Source organism: Protopterus annectens, chromosome 7.part1, assembly GCF_019279795.1.
Source record: "Protopterus annectens isolate FY-2018-M chromosome 7.part1, PAN1.0, whole genome shotgun sequence".
In the NCBI taxonomy this organism is placed as follows: domain Eukaryota; kingdom Metazoa; phylum Chordata; order Ceratodontiformes; family Protopteridae; genus Protopterus; species Protopterus annectens.
Genome location: NC_056740.1, coordinates 438513278 through 438533140, shown reverse-complemented (window position 1 = coordinate 438533140; position 19863 = coordinate 438513278). Strand labels below are relative to the sequence as shown.

At 40.6% G+C, this 19863-nt stretch overlaps 1 protein-coding gene across 1 annotated transcript in view; it reads left to right on the top strand.

The window, feature by feature from the left end:
• The window catches only part of LIPC (lipase C, hepatic type), a 222332-nt gene that overhangs the window by 90757 nt on the left and 111712 nt on the right, over positions 1-19863 (top strand). Inside the window, exon 6 of the mRNA XM_044078899.1 lies at positions 19386-19506. Within this exon, the coding sequence (XP_043934834.1) occupies positions 19386-19506 (121 nt within the window). The remainder of the gene's footprint in view (positions 1-19385; positions 19507-19863) is intronic.

The following is a 19863-nucleotide window of genomic DNA, read 5'->3' as shown; positions in this document are numbered from 1 at the left end:
CATAGGTCAGTACTAGGCTATCTGCCCAAAGGCATTTATAAGCCTAGCTAGAATGTGTTGGCTTTCGCCACCCCCTTAGATTAGTTCCCTGTGCCTCTGTCCAGCAGAGTCATTGAAGTGATCCCTGGGGTCAACTTTTTGTTTCTCATCCACTTGTTTCTCTTGAAGAGGGTTAGTGAGGAGCTCTGCCTAATGTAGATTGGAATCTTGTTCCAGAGCATGGGAAGTCTCTGGGACAGGAATCTATCCCTCCAGCACATCCTATTTATTGTTATAATGAAGTTTAGATCCCTGGAGCGTATGGCTTGAGGGGATATGGTTTTCTTTAGGTGGAACATGTCCATCAATTCTGAGTTGGACATGGCCTTGTATGTCAGGCAGAGATCACCTATGAGTAGACGGTATGCAACCAAGTACAGCTGGAGTTTCTTCATTCGAGCTGCATAGGGCATCTGCTTGAGGCCAGTGATCCTCTTGGTGAGGTACTTCTGTGGTCTTTCCAGTTGTTGCAGGTGTCTCGTAAGGTACATCCCAAATGGGGCATTGTACTCTATGATGGGTCTGATGAGTGATGTGTAGAAGGGCCCAATGACCTCTTTCGATCTGGGTGCAAACCCTTTTGTGATTAGGTGGGCCACATAGAAGGATTTTCTAACCACTTTGTCAATGTGATTATCAAAGAAGAGGTTACTATCTACTTGGGTCCCCAGATCCCTTATTACGTCTTCCGTATTTAGGGGACTACCACCTATGTGGTAATTTGTGGGTACTTTGTTTTTTTCCAAAGGGGATGACTATGCACTTTTTGGCATTTAGCTTGAGGCCATGGTTTTGACACCAGGTATCTGTCTCAGTGAGACCCTTTTGGAGGATGTCTGTGTCAGCTGGAGAGTCAGTTATAGCCCCTAGTTTGCAATTGCCTGCGAACTTGGTCAGCCATAGTCCTCCTGTGCTTACCTGTACCTCTGAGAAGTATATGCCAAACAGGAGGGGTCCTAGGACTGAGCCCTGGGGAATGCCAATTGTAACCGGTTTAGAGTCAGACCTAGCTCATGCAACTCTTACCATGTGGGTTCTGTCCATGAGCCAGTTGGCAACCCATCTCGTGATGTAGGGGTTTATGTTCAGGCTGGTGAGCTTGTCTATAATACCAGAATGGGGAATGGTGTCGAAGGCCTTTTCTAGGTCTAGGTAGGCTGTGTGGACCACCTTTCCCTCATCTATAGCCTTGGTAACTGTCTCAAATAAGTCCACCAGGTTTAGGAGGCATGATCTTCCCTTAACAAAGCTGAACTGGGTAGGGTCCAGTGTTTGGAGGTTCCCAATGTCTCTGTTAATGAGATCCATGATGATGTGCTCCATAGCTTTGCAGATCAAGCTAGTCAGGTTTATAGGGTGATAGTTTCCGGGGTCCATTGTGGCTCCACCTTTGTGGACTGGAATAACCGTTGCTGTGCGCCACTCTGTGAGCATGTAGCCTGTGGAGAGGCTGAGTTTAAACAGTGTGTTTAGGTGAGGGGTTAGATCATCTTTGAGCTTGTGTAGGATGCATCCTGGGACACCGTCCGATCCCATTGATGCTGTGTTTTTGGCTTTGGAGAGGGCTGTTTTAACCTGAGTGTCTGTGATTTCAGGGGCACTACATTCTTCTGGTATAGTTATGGGCCCTTTTGGGGGTGAGAGGGGAGTGAAGTTTGCAGTGAACCTGTCTGCCAGGATGTTGGTTATATCGGTCAGTTCAGTGTATTTTGTGCCATTCTGCACTAACTCCAAGCAGATCTGAGCATTGCCACTTAGATTCTTGACATAGTTAAAGAATGCCTTGTGGTTAATCTTTGAAGTCCATGGCAATTTTTCTTTCGAAGTTAGCTATGGATGATTTTATACGGGAACATAGTTTCTTGCTGATACTGATCAGGGATGTCTTCCCTTCTTGGGATTTTACTCTTTTCTGTACTAGTTTCCTCCTTCTATTGTATAGCTTGTTTATGGCAGGGGTCCACCAGACTGGTTTCCTTTTCTTGGAGTGAGTCTTGGTTTTGTTTGGATAGCATGATCCATGCATTCTTGTAGGTGCCCATAGAGTGCATTAATAAAGGAGTTTGCAGCTTGGACAGCGTTATCCTTAAGCATGGGGGCTTTCAAACGTCCCACCTCGGTCTTAAGTAATATGAAGTTTGTTTTTGAAAAGTTTTTCACGGTGGTTTCTTTGACCGGGGGTGGTGGCGGAATGTGGATATCCAGAGTGATTAGTTTATGGTCAGATCTAACCAGCAAGGGGTTGACCTCTGGTGTGGAACACCAGTCGCCCATGTTGGTGATTACCAGGTCCAATATGTTGTCACCTCTGGTGGGGGTGTTGACCAGTTGATCCAGGGCATTTGAGTTTATAAATTCTATGAAATGTTGGGCATGGGAGTTTGTAATTGAGTAGTTCTCCCAGTTAATGTTTGGGTAATTGAAATCACCCAATATCAGGGTGTTTGGTAGGACCTTTATGTTTCCCAATGTTTCCAGGAATGTGGAGTGGGGGTCCTGGGACATGGTGGGTGATCTGTAGCAAGCTATAATTTGAATAGCAGTTTTGCCCGTTGTTAGTTGCACGTGGATGATGTCTGAAGCATCGTGCTGTGCACTAACCTGGAGGTGTGGGTATCCTTGATGAATATGGATACTCCCCCACCTTTTGTATTTTGGTCTGGGTTTTGTGGCCAAAATGTATGGTATGGCTTGTAGCCTGGTAGTGCTGGGGTGCTCTCTGGAGCCTTAAACCAGGTTTCTGTTACTGCACATATATCTATTTTCTCCATACTGAGGAGTGCCTTGAGTGCGTGCATTCTGAGGTTTAGACTTCTGACATTGAGTAGCATTACCCTCAGTTTTTTGCTACTTGTGCTATTTATGGTGGTGGGTTTGTCTTTTGAGCCTTGCCTAAAAAAGGTACTATAGGGGTGGCAAGAGCCTTGGCCAGTATTCGAAAGCCTAAGGGTGACAGGTGCAAGCCGTCTCTAGCGAAGCAGCGTGGCTTGTCGAGCATGTCATCCCAGGCTGACAAACACTGGATCCCCTTTGAATGACACCAGAAGCTTAGCCAATTGTTGAAATTGATAATTTTTTCTCTATAATGTAGTGTCATTCTTGGTGAGGGCAGGATGCTACTCAGGGTTAGGGTCATACCTGCCTGGGCTACGTGATCAGAGAGCTCCTCCATGTCTCTTTTCATTTAGTCCAGGGAGGTATGGCTCAGGTCATTCACACCAGCATGGACAATGACAGAGTCATATTTGTACTTGTTCTGGAGTGATCTGAGTGCTTGTGTTATGTGGCAGATCCTGGCACCCAACAGGCATCTAAAAGTAACCTTCTCCTTGTTCAGCTGAGTGAGTGGGACGTCAGTGTGCCTGACTATAGAGTCACCTACTACTAGTGTGTTAGGTATGTTATTTTGCCTTAAGGGCTGTGACTGCATGGCACACTGGTTTTGTGAAGTATGTGTTTCATGGTTTGTGTTGGGCAGTGGAGGTTGCTTGGATGTCTGCTTTGGAGGTCTCTGTTGCTTTTGCAGATTTTTATTTAGAGCCTCCTAGTATGTTTTCGTGTATTTATGTGTGTTTTTTGCCAGTGCTGGTTTCATAGGTCTATGTGAGACTGATGGTGTGATGCAAGTAATTCCCTTGTCCTCTTGACTGCCTGGTTCAGTCTTGGGTTGAGAGAGCTTAGCTTCTCGTTTGGCTGTATAATTGCATCTCTCACATGTATTAGTGTTTGGTGGAAGGAGGAGAGGGTTGTCTGTGTACGTGAGGCAATTGTAACATTGCCTCAAAATGCCCAGATTCATCCGTTGGACCAGGGAGTACACCTGAAACTGCCCTTTGGACATGCCTGGATAGGTACAGTGAACTGTTTTACTGATTGGCTGGTAAGATCGAATAGAGAGCCTTGTCCTTCTCTACAGTATAGGGGGGGTCTAGTTCTAAGGTTTATTAGTGCTTGCTATGAGTTTTGAGCAAGTGCCGGGATGAGAAGTGAATGGTTTGAGTGCTTAAGTTGAAAGTTTGTCTAGTTCCAAGGGAAAAATTGAAGAGTAGACTTTGTGGAGCCAGGAATAGTTATACCCTAGCTAACTGGCACTGCCCGGCGTGCAAAACCGCGCAAATGCAGGTTTTATAGCAGGGAAATGAAAGAGCTAGAAATTAGCCCAAAATGGCCAATAAACTACTAATTTCTGGGCTGAAACCACTCCTCCAGGGACATATAGGCTGCTCAAAGCTCCCCTCTCTCACAGGTGAACAGTGAACTTCCTTCTATCCAAGTAATGTATGGGCAAACACAGAAACTTGTAACACAGCCCTGAATTCAGCACTAACCTAAAACTGGACTATACTAGCTTAGAAAGGTGGGAAAACAAGTATTTTTTTTTGTTTTTTTCCAGAAAATAAAGCAGATACAATAAAAAAAAACACTTTAAATGCACATAAATGGCTATCACACTTGAGTAAGTAGTCTACAAGAGTTAAACAGGCACTTTAAACACAAAAATGACTGTTAAAGTGCAGGCAGTAAATTAAGTACAATATGTAGCTGAAACAAGTCTTTTAAATCACAGAAACTGTAGAAAATCTGTGTTTTAGGCAGAATTAGCTAAAGGTAGCAAGAAAATGCAGAAAAATGATAATCACTTCAAAGTTTCTCTTTTGTCTCTCTGCTGCTGTAGAACTCTGTAGGGCACCAGGCAGGAGCTTGCAGAGCTCTATACTAGCGCAAAAACCTTGCAAATGCGGGTTTTATAGCAGGGAAATGAAAGAGATAGAAATTAGCCCAAAATGGCCAATAAACTACTAATTTCTGTGCTGAAACCACTCCTCCAGGGACAAATAGGCTGCTCAAAGCTCCCTCTCTCACACAGTGAACAGAGAAACTTCCTTCTATCCAAGTAAGGTACGGGCAAACACAGAAAGTTGTAATACAGCCCTGAATTCAGCACTAACCTAAAACTGGACTATACGAGCTTAGAAAGGAAGGAAAACAAGTATTTTTTTTTGTTTGTTTTTTTTTGTTTTTTTCCAGAAAATAAAGCAGATACAATAAAAAAAACACTTTAAATGCACAGAAATGGCTATCACACTTGAGTGTGCAGCCTACAAGAGTTAAACAGATACTTTAAACACAAAAATGACTTTTTTAAAGTGCAGGCAGTAAATTAAGTACAATATGTAGCTGAAACAAGTTTTTTAAATCACAGAAACTGTAGAAAATCGACGTTTTAGGCGGAATTAGCTAAAGGTAGCAAGAAAATGCAGAAAAATGATAATCACTCCAAAGTCTCTCTTTTGTCTCTCTGCTGCTGTAGAACTCTGCAGGGCACCAGGCAGGAGCTTGCTGAGCTGTATACTAGCACAAAAACCTTGCAAATGCGGGTGTTATAGCAGGGAAATGAAAGACATAGAAATTAGCCCAAAATGGCCAATAAACTACTAATTTCTGGGCTGAAACCTGTCCTCCAGGGACAAATAGGCTGCTCACAGCTCTCTCTCTCTCACAGTGAACAGAGAAACTTCCTTCTATCCAAGTAAGGTATGGGCAAACACAGAAACTTGTAACACAGCCCTGAATTCAGCACTGACCTAAAACTGGACTATACTAGTTTAGAAAGGCGGGAAAACAAGTATATATTTTTTTTGTTTTTTTTCAGAAAATAAAGCAGATACAATCAAAAAAACACTTTAAATGCACATAAATGGCTATCACACTTGAGTGTGTAGCCTACAACAGTTAACCAGATAATTTAAAGACAAAAACGACTTTGTTAAATTGCAGGCAGTAAAATAAGTACAATATGTAGCTGAAACAAGCTTTTTAAATCACAGAAACTCTAGAAAATCGGCGTTTTAGGCAGAATCAGCTAAAGGCAGCAAGAAAATGCAGAAAATGGATCGTGATTCAACATAAGGAATCACTACCAGCATGGTTGCTATTACTGCGATGGCAGGGATTCAAAGTTTTGTGGATTTTCTCCACATCACATAATTAATATATGTAAATATGGGGGTGTGGGGTGAAGTAGGGCTTGCTCCCAGTGGAAAATGCCTATTTTTCTGCATCTAGATGAAGCTCTAACTTGTTGATTTCACTGAGTGGAAGTTTTAGCTCAAAATGATACAGTAAAACTTTGAGGAAAATGTCAGTGGGGCCATAAAATTCACTTCTGAAATCCTTTTTATTCAGTCAGCACTTCTTGGACCAGAAAGTATCTCATGTCTTGTGGCAAACAAAATTAGCACATTATTTAAAGATTGTCTCAGTATTAACTTAAAATGAAGTACTAGATCACTATAAATTTCTGGCATGAGAAAAAAATGTTTTAAAAATGATTATTGAAAGCATGGACCACTGACTACTAGGGACTCTCTGGGGGTAACCCCCATGGTATTGCTGGTTAAGTGACTTGCTCAGGGTCACATGGCAAAGAAAACAGCAGAGGCTGAGGGACTCAGGCTCTACATTATAGTGAGGAGCTCCTGAATACCTGATAGCGTCAATCTTCTCCAATAATTACCTAACTGCTAACTAGAAGGCCATATTTGGGGGTGGGGGTCCTCAGAAAGAAAAGGTAGTTGAAATTATGGCACAAGATGTTTTTCTCTGTTAAGTAAGCCTACAAACCCCATCCAAATTTTGTTTGTTTGTTTATTTGATGGGACTGTCGTGGACTGATGACACCACTGTCACCCATGTGATGGGCTGTCTTACCTGGCACCAGAGGCGTGGTCTCGCAACTCGCACCACTGGAATCCACCAGGTTAACATAAAAGAAAGAAAGTGCACTCGAGTCTTACTCAATAATTAATTCACAAAATGCAGCCCAGACCCAATATATTAAAGAAAGCATGTACTGCCATCCTGGATATGGGCTTCTTAATCCACAACCAGATGAGACTTCACATAGACCACCTACATAGCTGAATCTTTGGCCTAGCAACCCAGGTCCTTTCTCATGGTCTCTGTGAACCAATGGGTTCCAGTGCCCCTTTCCCTATGTAACTGCTTTTCACACAGGATATTTTCACGCACAAACCCACACACATACAAGCATGCACACAATTCCAGGAAAGACTGGAAAACTTTTTCAGTTCCCTACAACTTTCTTTCTGGCGCAGTCATACTGCCTAACCACTCTAGGTCAGACAGCACTAGTTACCTACTACTCTTTATTTATTCAAATACAAAATTATGCACATTAATATTTACACTGGAACTAGTCCAAGCAATACAGCTAACTGGAGAGGGTAGTCAGAACTTTTAAACCTACAGTAGTAAATGATAACCCTCTTCTCAGATAATAAATAACAATGATACATTATATATATATATATATATATATATATATATATATATATATATATATATATATATATCAATGCACACACACACACACACACACACACACACACACACACACACACACACATATATATATATACACACACACACACACATTTATGTGTTATAGTGCCTTTTGGGAAAACAGCCACCCAGGTTAATTACACCATCAATAAGGTACCCCTAAGTGTTGAGCCAGTAGTTAGGGATCAGGAAACATATGTAGACAGTAGTCTGTTCTTTGTCTACCATATGGTCAAGGTAGAAAGAAACATTCTATGTTACCCAACTTATAAGTAAGGGCATGACATCCAAGTCCAGGTAAGTCACAGCAACTTTATTCAGCCCTTATTTATTTATTTTATTTATTTTATTTCTAGTTTGATTACCAGGGAAGTCCACTGGGCCCTGAGACCTGTTTTCAGTGGAGGCCCGGGGAGAAAAGCTCCAGATGTACAAATACAAAATACAGAAATATAAAATATGAATGATACATTGAGGGGATCAGTTTGTACAATAGAAACATTCATTATGGCAACAAAGTCAAATACTACTTCACTAAGGTTATTCTAAAAGGTTATACAATCATAAGCTGTTCTTATAGGGTAATTTAAGACAAAGCATTATTTGAGCACATGAGCACATTCTTAGAAGGTTATACATTTGTAAAGGTATTCTTATAGAGTAGTTTGAGAAAATACATTATATAAGCACATAGAGAAGAGAGTTACAAAATCTATTTACAATATTTACATGAAGCAGTATGAAGATAAGTCTTTGGGACATTTTGAGTGCAATTTGGTATGAATATGTACTTGGATAGTTTTTAGTTGGGGTGGACTAAAGGGCAGCCTCACCTTTTTACACTCTAGGTAGGATATTTGTGAGTTTTTGAATAGTTTTAGGTAGGGTGAAAGCAGGTGCATTTCCACTTAGTAGACAGATGTTTGAAAAGCAGAGTTTTGAAATTTTCAGTGCTTGATATTGTTCTTAGAGAGGAAGGGAGAGAGTTCCAAGCCTTACCGATAGTGAAGAAGAGGAGAAGCTGGCCAGCAGGACTTTTAGGTTTGTAGATAGTAATCAGATTTTGATGTTCAGATCTGAGAGATCTCTTAGGGGTGTAGGGAGGAAGGATATTAGCTAGAGCAGGACAGTTAGATGGCTGAAATATAAGTTTGCGTGCTGTTGTGAGCTGCAGATAGGTTAGGTAGTTTGGTAGTTCTAGCCAATTTAGGGATTGAAGGGAAAGGCAATGATGGGTGGAGTTTTTACAGTTTGACGCAAATTTAGAGATTTTGTTATAGCAGCTTTCTAGTTTGGAGGTGCTGGAGTATGACAAGTTGGTTAAGAGAGGGGCTCCATAAAGTAAAGAGGGCAAAAGATAGGTAGTGGCCAAAGTGTGCCTTGTGGTGAGAGAGAGAAAGCGATTATTCCTGTATAGCATGCCTAGTTTTTGATGTTTTTTTTAATATTTTGTTGAATGTGTATGTCGAACTTTAGGAATTCGTCAACTGTAACACTGATGAGTTTTGCAGAGGGAACAACTTCAATAATGGATTTAGAGTTGCTAAGGACTTTGAAAGTATCTTTATTGAAGGAGTAAGATTTTCTAGGGGAGAAGAGGAGAATTTTGGATTTGTTAGCATTAAGGGAGAGATGGTTTTTATGCATCCAGTTTTCAGTGGTTGAGAAGGCAGCTTGGGTTTTGAGAAGCAGTTCAGAGCTGTTTGTGGCAGAGCAGACTATGGTTGAATCATCTGCGTATTGAATAATTTTGGCATCGGGGATAGCAGAATGAAAGTTATTAATAAAAATATTAAAGAGCATGGGTCCCAGGATGGATCCCTGTGGTACACCTGTTGGGGTGGGTAGGAAGGAGGAGATGGAGTTTTTCCATTTGACTGCCTGAGACCTATCAGATAAGTAGCTAGAGAACCAGGATAGAGAATTAGGAGATAGATGCAGGTTTGATAGTTGAAGGAGAAGATGATTATGAGAAACAGTGTCGAAGGCTTTAGAGAGATCAAGCAAGACAGTAGAGACCAGGTGACCTGAGTCTCGGGCTTGATTGATAGTTTCTAGGTAGGATAATAGAACAGTAGTAGTGCTATGACCAGAACGAAAGCCATGTTGGGTAGGTGTTAGAAGATGGTTTTGGGTTAGAAAAGGCATAAGTTGGGAGTGGACACACTTTTCTAAGATTTTAGAGATAGGTGAGAGTAGAGCAATGGGGAGAAAGTTTGAGATTTTGGTGTTCTTGCCTCCTTTGTGCAGTAGAAGGGTATAAGCTGAGCGCCATAATTTGGGGACGTAAGATTCGTTAATAGATCTGTTAATAATGATGCTGATCGGGAGTGCTATCCCATCTGCGGCACATTTTAGAAAGGAGGAGGGAATATTGTCAGGGGCATTAGAGCAAGGTTTAAGTTTAGATAGTTTTTTTATGAAGTTGGTAGAAACAGGTTTGAGCTCAAATCTAAGGGGAGGGTTATCGGAGGAATTGGAAGGAGAATGAATGGGAACAGAAGGGATATTGGTAGGGAAGGTCTTAGTTAGGTCAGATATTGTTTGTAAGAAGAAAGAGTTAAATTCTGAGCATAATTCTAGGTCAGATTTATTTGGGTCAGGACTGGGATTATTTTTGGAACCGGGATTAAGGAGAGAGTTTATTGAGTTCCAGAATTTTGGGGGGGGGTTGTTATTGTTAGATTGGAGGTTGGAGTAATAGGACTTTTTGTTCTTGGTAATTTGTTGTTTTACTTGGTTACGTAGTTGCTTATATTGGAACAAGGTGTTGGGCAGTTTGTTGTATTGGAACAGTTTCCATAGTTTATCCCTTTGATGCATAATTTGTTAAGTAAGTTTAGATAGCCAAGGAGCGGTATTTATTTTTACCCTTTTATTTCTGATAGGGGCGAGAGAGTTAAGTGTATCTAAGAAAACAGAGTTGAAGTAGTTGATAGCAGCATCAAGAGGGAGAGTTCTAAGGTCTTGCCAGTTCATTTGTTTAAATAGGTTTGAGAAGGTTGTAGGGTTGAAGTTACTAAGATTACGAGTTAGGATGTATTGATGTTGGTGAGGGGAAGAGTTGGTAGTGCGATGAATGAAGGCTGGCAGGTGGTCACTAATGGTGTCTGGAATTGTTCCAGAATTAGTGATTTTGTTTGGATTGGAGACTAGGATCCAGTCAATATTAGACCCATCATTGAATATAATGCCCCCTTTGGCATGTACCTGACCAGCCATATGCAACAGATGAAACACCCAGAAAGATTTCTTACCAGGAGAATCCAGAGTATGAACTCATTGTCCTATATGTGTTGCCTTAAAGCCCTTTCTGTTTCCTATAGGTTACTGAGAGGCAATCTATGCCTGTCATACAAGGCATACTCAGATCCATCTGAAGGACATTTTGCACATCTGCAAAGTGAACAGCATAAGATCCAGTAGATCCAAGGATTTAAATGTTGCTTTGACATAAATAAAATGTTGTTGAAACAAGTATTTGTCTCAAAGAATCCCCATGTTCTGGAACAGGCTCCACATTCATGTAAAGCAGAGTCCATCCCTAACCATATTTAAGCATAACCTTGACCAATGGATGGGAAATCTGAAATTTGGTCGGGGTCTATCCCCTATGTCACTGATAGACAGCAATGGCCAAACTAACATACTTCCACTCCATATAACCTCTAGAAACCCCACTTAATAAATCCTCATAGCCCATGATACATAGGGACACAAATGGGTTGGATTTCATGGCTAGGCTTATAAAGACCCTGGTGATCGTTGGCCTAGTATATACCTATGAACCTATGAACATAGAATATCAAACTAACAGTTAGTTAAGCAGTTATGCCCTTGCTTCACACTGACAGCCATCCTCAGTGCCCCACATCAATTGCTGGGTTTACCAGTCCCCACAATTTCACCTCCAGACTTTAACTCAAAGGACAACTGGGACAACATGGAACCTAAGGGTGTCATGGAGGGCCAGTGCTGTCCAACGTCTGCTGGGTGGGTTTCTCTGTAAGGTATAACCTGGTTTGCATTTCCTCTCTCAGGCTACATGGTGACGTTATGAGCAGCACGGATGCAATGGGAATATACAACTTCTCACCCCACTTCTGTGGAAGCCCAGCATGTTTCCACCCTAATCCCCCTTAGACTACATCCTTCCTTTGCACATTACCCTAGTCCCCATCAATGACATCATGGGGAATGCCCTTGCAACCACCCTCCCAGGGATGGACACACCTTCACTTATGAAGTCTCCAGCAGAATAGCTGGCAGATGCCCAGGGTCAGCAGGTCACCTGCAGCTAGCAAAGATGACAATGTGTACCTGACACAATCAGAAGACACATCAGCACTGTCAGCAATACTAGCACTGCTGGGCGCGCACGCACACACACACACACACACACACACACACACACACACACACACACACACACACACACACACACACACACAAGCACACACACACACACACATGCACACACACACACACACACACACACACACACACACACACACACACACACACACACACACACATACCCCTTGCATATGAGGTAACGGTGGAGGAATAGGACGAACATCTGTCATCACCACCATTCAGAGCTGAATATCCTATCAGTATGAAGCTCACCTAGGCTGCAGAGAGATCATTGCCATGGCTTCTGCAAGCAGTATGGCCTCTGATGCGCATGCACTCACCATAGAGGAATGGTGTGGTGTGTTAATGGCTGTCACCACCATGACTCCAGGTCATTCGCTCACCTGGATAACACACTTAACATCAGTCAGTGGATGTGCAGATCATTGATCCAGGTGCACTCATGGGTTCATAGGACATTACCAGGTTAATGGCTCTAGGGCTTTTACAAGCCTAGCAGTGTAAAAACCCATGTACCTTAATTGACCATAGTTAGATGGTCATTGTTAGCAGAGTGATTCTATGATCAGAACCGACTAGGTGCCACCCCTGGGATGAATTTATGGTTAGCCATTCAGTTGTTAAGGTTGTGCTTAAATAGAATTATTGAGGATCTCTGCTTCACGTGAAGTGTGAACTTATTCCAGAGGAGTAGCAATCTCTGGGAGATATATCTATTTCTCCAATATGTTTTGTTAATGTATGTCACAGGCTAGGTTGAGATCCCTTTAGCAAGTGACTCTTGTCCCATTTGATTTGCATATGTGCAGCACTTCCATTAGGGCAGACACTGCTCTGTAGGCCAGGCACAGATAACCTCTCAGCAGCCTGTGTGATATAGAATACAGTGACAGGGCTTTCAGTCTTTTCATGTAAGTCACATTTTGGAGGCCCTGGATTCTCTTGGTTAGAAACCCCTGTGGTCTCACCAGTTGCTGCAGGTGTCTGGTGAGATACATATAGAGGGGAGCATTGTACTCAGTTAAGGTCAGATAAGGGTCGAGAACAGTTATAACCTCCTTAGTCATGGATGCAATGCCCTTATTTATGAGATGCGCAATGTAGAAAACTTTCCTTACTACTATGGACACATTGTGATTGAAGTTTAGATTGCTATCAACCTGCATTCCCAAGTCTCACACCACTGGGTTTGAGCTTAGAGGGGTGCCATCTATATTATAATTAGCAGAAGCTACATCTTTGCCAAAGGGGATAATGAGGCATTTTTTACATTTAGTTTTAGTCCGTGACTTGGGAACCAATCATTTGTCTGATGCAGCCCCTTCTGCAATATGTTTACATCACTGGGGGATTCAATTATTTCACCCAGTTTGTAGTCATCTGCAAACTTGGTAAGCCAGAAGCCATCTATTTTTGTCTGGACCTGAGAGAAATAGATTCCAAATAGTAGAGGGCCCAGCAGAGATCCTTGTGGGACCCCACTGGTAACTGGTCTACTGGTGGAGGTGGACTCCCCAATTTTGACAGTGCACATTCTGTCTGTGAGCCAACTGGCAACCGATCTTGTGACATTTGGGTTAATCCCCATTTTTTTTTAATTTCTCCAAGTCTTTTGGGTTTCTAATACCATGACAGGAATGGACCCCATTCCTAAGTCAAAGTACAATTAAAGTTCATGAAATTAGTATTGTTTCAATCTTTGATGTCAGCCAAAAGTGCTCTTCACAGCACCCGCAATGTGCCCAGTGATGACTCCTTCTGCAATTCATATGGGGTTACATAGATTGGTAACATATCTAAATACGATTGCATATTCTTTTTAATAAGACCCATTGCTCCTACTACTATAGGAACTGTCTGTATATCTTTTTTTCCACATTGCTCTCATTTCTGCCTGCAAATACTGATATTTTATGACTTTGTGTCTCTGTACGCAAGACACTGTAGTCACTGGCTGTGGCGATTTCAATGATCAGTGCTACTTTTGTCTTCTTTAATTGGACAACTATATCCGTTTTTCTAGCATCTGCCTTTTGAACTGTTGGTAATGGGTGAGCCCATGTGATATAAACTTCAATACCATAATGTTTGCACAATCCCGAGTGCAACAGTCTTGCCATATTACTATGCCTTTCAGTATACAGTACCTCTGCCATTAGTATATGACAACCAGCAACAAGGTGTGCAACTGTTTCTAATTCAGTTTTACAAAACCTACATTTGTCTGTTTCTCCCACATGTTCAATGGACTTTGTAAACCAGTGTGTATGTAGCCCACTGTCTTGGGCTGCCAATATCAACCTTTCATCTCTTGGTTTGAATTCGCCTCTCCTTAACCATTCCTGCATTTGTTCCTGATCAACATGAAGTTCTTCTAGAAGTTTTCTATACTTGCAACTATATTTTTGCTTTTTCCACATTTCTTGCCTTCTCATCTGGTCCTTCACCTTATATTCTTTCTTTTGTTTTTTTGGCACATTCAGTTGCTGCTTGATTTTTATCTTACTTCTGGTTTGATTTCCATTCCTGCTTGATGCCGATATGCTTCTGCTAAATTAAGCAGAGAAGTCATCTTAGATTTATTCTCCTCATGTTTCAAAACTCTCACTACATTTGGATCTTGTGAGGTCAGCAGATATGTGTGCAGTGCCATGATTGCAGATCTGTACACATAATCAGTTTCAAGGAGGCCCATCCTTCCTTCGGAACGGGGAATATATAATCTTGATATGCACTGATGTTTATGGGTCTATATCACATTATCGAAAACTAACAATATTGAACGGCTAAAATATCGAAAGTGCCGTTCATCAAAACTGTTCTTGTCGGGGGCTGTGCCCCTCACACCCCCCACTAATTATATATACCAACTCCGAGATCGCACTACAGTGAGGAAAGGGCAAATTTATTGATCCTCACTGTACCGCGATCCCAAAAGAACATTTTCGATGAATGTCACTTTCAATATTTTAGCCGTTCGACATTGTCAGTTTTCACCAAGGTGATAGGAACCGGATTTTTATAAATCATTTGGTGAGCATGAAGCATCCTTTTTGTTTTCCTGTCTAATCTATCCAGCATGTTTTGGGACCAGTCAGTCACTCCAAAACTGTAAGTTAGGACAGGAAGATCAAATTGGTTTAAAGCCTGGATTTTGTTCCTAGATGTCAACGATGTTTTCAGTATCAATTTAAGTCTTCTAAAGTATTCCTTACTAAGTTTCATTCGTATTTGTTCATGTTTTATTGTTGATCCTTCATCAGTTCCCAAATATTTATACACCCCTTCTTGCTCAAGTTCTTTTACATCACATTCTTGTCCCAAACTGATGTTTTACTGGTGCTGCAGTTTTCCTGCTTTAAAGGTTACTTTTGCACACTTATCAAGACCAAATGACATTCTTATATCATCTAAAAATGTTTTGACAACCTGGAGCTGTGCTTTCAGATCCTCATCTGATGAACTATATGTTTTTAAATTATAGACAAAGAGAAGATGAGAAGTCTTTACACCTTGTTGTTTTCTCAGAGCCAAATTGTAGCTATGGCCTAAGCTGTTATGTAAGCAGCTTAATGGGTTAAGGGCAAGGCAGAATAGCAACGGTGACAGAGACTCATCATGGAATATCCCCCTTTGAATTTTTATCCCTGGGATAATAATTTGTCCTTTATCATGGCTTAATTGCAAAGTGGTCTGCCACTGTTTCATGGTCACCGTAATGTAGTCGATCAGTGTGGAGTGTATCTTATACATTTTTAAGTACTCTTTTATCCATGAATGTGGGATAATATCAAATGTTTTTTTTTTTTTGTCAATCCATGCCATACTTAGAATCTTCCGCTTTTTATGGTTCTCCAGTATGACTTTATTTAAGAACAAATGATCCTTTGTTCCATATGGCTTTCTTTTATTGCTCTTTTGTTCTATTGCCATAATTGAGTTTTCTTCTAAATGACTATAAACTCTGTCAGCATCAATTCCCGTGTATAGTTTATATATCATCGGAAGACAAGTTATTGGTCTATAATTTTTAGGCTAGCTTGCAGGTTCACTCTTAAGTAGGAGCATTGTTTTGCCTATTGTTAGCCAGGTTGGTGTCTGTTTGGGGTGCGCATATAAACAGATCATACTCATGGCTAAATCTTCGTGCAAAGATATTAATACTTTTAACCAAACGTTAGATACTGCATCTGGACCTGGGGTTTTCCAATTAGAGGCTTTTCTTAACTTTGTTTCAATCTCTCTGGCTGTTACTTCATTTCATTTCATATCCTGCACCTTTAAACTTCTTATTCTTTCTTTAACTTCTTCTATCCATTTAGCATCTTTGTTATGTTCCACATGATTTTCATAAATACTTCTCCAAAATGTATTTATATCCTGTTTTTTGGAAGTCTTTAAATTCCTTTTACCTTGTTTCCCAATTCTCTATAAAACATTTTTGGGTCATCAATAAATTGCTTATTTTGTACTTTTCCTTTATATTTATCTGTGCATCTTCTAAGTTTTTCCACCTGTGCTGTAATTTTTAGTTTGTTATTTGTAATAGTGCATGATTGATCCTGGTCTGTTCTAACACTGTGCATTGCTTTTATGACATCTATCTTTCTTGGTATTTTTGTTGATCTATTCCCTCTTCAATAGTCTTCCAACAATGACACTTCTTGTCTTAATTGCTTTATAGTTGTCTTTATTTGATACTTCTATGATGGTATTTGATTTCTCCCCTTCCTTTCCCTCACTACCATGTGTTCTTGTGATAGAACTTTATCAGTTATTAATTTAGCAGCACAGTAATATATCCTGTTTACTTTTGTAATATTGCATGGATCTCTATGAATAGTCCTAATTACTGCATTCATTTGTTTTATCAGACTTCTAACTTTTTGGGTTTTATTGACCTTCTGCAGTCTATTTCTCTCAATAATCTTAATGCATCTATCCATGTCTATTAAATCAAGCAACTCTTCTCTTAGGCTCATTTTCTTCCAAACTGAGGGCACATCCCTTGTTTTCCGTTTCCAGTGGGCATTCTATAGAAAGTTCTATAGTATCTTCCTGTGGTACCTTGTCTTCAATGTCATCCTGTGCCATCCGTTGCGCTGTCATATGGGAATTCACTGGCCTATCTCTCCTAAACATTGACTGCATCAGAGTTTCCACAGTTCCCTGTTCCTTTCCTTGCTGTCTAGCTTCAAGTGACTGTTTATACTGGTTTCCTGTGGAAGGCTCCAAAGTATCTTGATATGGCATGTGACCAATTGCTTCCTGTTCCACTGGTTTCCCCTTAATCTGGATATCCATTGCTCTATCCTGTTGTGGTGCTTTCTGCATCCTTCACTTTGCAGGTACTCCATAACCTCAGTTTCTATTTCTTTACCTTCTCAATTACTAATCTCCTTTTCTACTTTTCCTCTTTGTCTTCTTATTTTTTTGTATTGTAAAGTTTTCCATGCCAGATTCCTTTGCCTGTATTTTTCTTCAAATATCTTTGGTGCTGCTCTTTTTGTATTGGTTAGTTTTGCTTTCTCCTTTGCATCAATATTAGACCATATTAAATCTCTTTTCCTTTCCCGTGTCCATATTACTTCTTTAGATGTCTCGTGATCTTCCTGTTTTCCCCTTCCTTTGGCGACTCACTCCATCCTGCTGTGATGTAACCTGTATTAGACCTTCTACACCAAATCCTTCACTTCATAGGTACTCCATAACTTCAACTTCTATTTTTTTAACTTAATCTTCTTTTCTGCATTCCATCTTTGTGATATTATTTCATTTTATTATGAAATTTTCCATATCCGGATGCCTTTGCCTGTATTTCTCTTTGAATATCTTTGGGGCTGCCTTCTTTATATTCATTAATTTGGCTTTCTCCTTTGCATAAATATTGCACCATATCAAATCTCTCTCTTTCCCATGTCCACATTTCTTTTTTATACTTTTTTATCTCTAGGTTTTGTTGTTTATATTTTTGCACTTCCTCAGATGATTCTTTTTCCAAACAGATCAGACTTTCTTGATCTATATACTGTTTTTCACAAATCTTTTGTATTAACATATTAATCACCAGCTCGGACAGTTTCTCAATGATCCCTTAGTGGGCGATTGTGTCAAAAGCCTTAGCTAAATCAAGATAGGTGGCATATACTGCTTTGCCCTCATCCAGGGCTTTGGTGACATTCTCAAAGAAATCCACCAGGTTTAATAAGCAAGATCTACCTTTGACAAAACCAAACTGGGTCAGGTCAAGAGTTTGAAGGCCACTTTTGTCCTTGTTGATAAGGTCCATGATGATTCTTTCCATGGCCTTGCAGATAAGGCTGGTTAGGTTTATGGGTTGATAGTTTCCTGGCTTGGTGGATGGATCCCATTTGTGCAAAGGGATTACTGTTGCTGTTCTCCACTCTGCTGGAACAAAGCCATTTCTCAGGCTATGATTAAAGACAGTGCCAAGTAGTTCCAGTAGGTCTTGTTGTAGATTGTTTATTGAGAAACCTGGGATGTTACCTGATCCCATAGAGGCTGTCTCTTTGGCCTTGGCGACTGCTTGTGTGACCTGTTCTTTGGAGATACTAGGTAGTGGACTTGTGTCAGGAATGCTTTGGGGTATGGCTGGTGGGGATAGGGGGGTGAATTTATTGCCAAATCTGTCAGCTAGCAGGTTGGCAATTTCCTCAGGTTCAGTGTGAGTGGTACTGTCCACTATAGTTTGGCACAGAGCTGGACATTCCCTTTTAGGTTTTGGATGTAACTTAAAATGCCTTATGGTTGGCTTTACCTATAGATGCTAATTTAGTCTCATAACTAGCCTTAGAGGACTTTACAAGATATCAGATTTGCTTGGTCAGGCTGTGGAGGGTATTCTTCCTCTGTTGAGTAAGTTCCCTCTTGTTCCTAGATATCAGTTTCTTTTGTTATATAACTTTTTACTTACAGTCCACCAAGGTGGCTTGTTTTTTTGAGAGGACCTGGTTTTAGACATGTCAGGTATAGCTGAGTCAATACATTTGTTTAAGTGGTTATATAGGGAATGTGTGTACTCTTCTGCATAGGAGTCATTGTTGGCTATGCTAGCAGGGGGTTTGAAACTTTTTATACCATAGTAGGTTATAGTCTGCTTTGGAGAAATTTTTCAGTTTTTTTGCTCCTGTGAAGGTGTCAGGTCTAATCTTTACTTCAAATGAGATGGATTTATGGTCTGACCTTACAAGAGAGGGCAATACACAGTAGGTAGTGCAGTGCCCCCCCCCCCCCCATGTTGGTGAGCACTTGGTCTAGGACATTTGAGCCCTTCGTGGGGGTGCAGACCAACTGTTCAGGGCCATTTGAAATAACAAAATCTTGGAACCTCAAAGTGATCGTGTTTGTGCTTGTATAAGTTGCCCAGTTAATGGAAGGATAGTTGTAATCTGAAACATCTTGAAGAATAGAGCTTCAATTTAATCAGACGTTGTGAGAAATGTACGTATTTTTCAGCATACTAGCTCAATTCAATTCTTTTGTGTGTACTTTTTTTAGCATAAGATTGTTTATATGTTTAAAATTAGAATGACATGTAGTTTATACAACTGCACATCACCGTTATGTGTTTTATTTTACTGCAGTTTACCACTATCAGTTCAAGATCCATTTCATTAAACAAATTGCACAAAAGCAGTTGGAACCCACCCTTACAGTGTCACTTATCGGGACTAAGGAAGATGTACAGAACTTACCAATTATTCTGTAAGTATCAAAGTTGTCAGTTAAATTAGAGTGTGCTAAAATGGTAACATCAATGTAAAGTCAGCACTGCTACATTCATGGTGCCAGTATGTATAGACAACTCTTACAGAAACCCCTGGGATTCAGAAACAAATAGCACAATGCAGAAGGCAAAATAGCAGATGAGTGATCACACTAGACCACAAAATATCATGGCTGGTATACCATGCAAATGAGTGTATAATGAGATCTAAATCAAAGACATTATTATGAGGGAGATTGGAATGAAAATATGGGTATACAATATGGAAGAGTAATTCAGAAAATACTAGTATATCAATACCCCAAAAAATCCTGATGAAAACAGGGGCCACATTA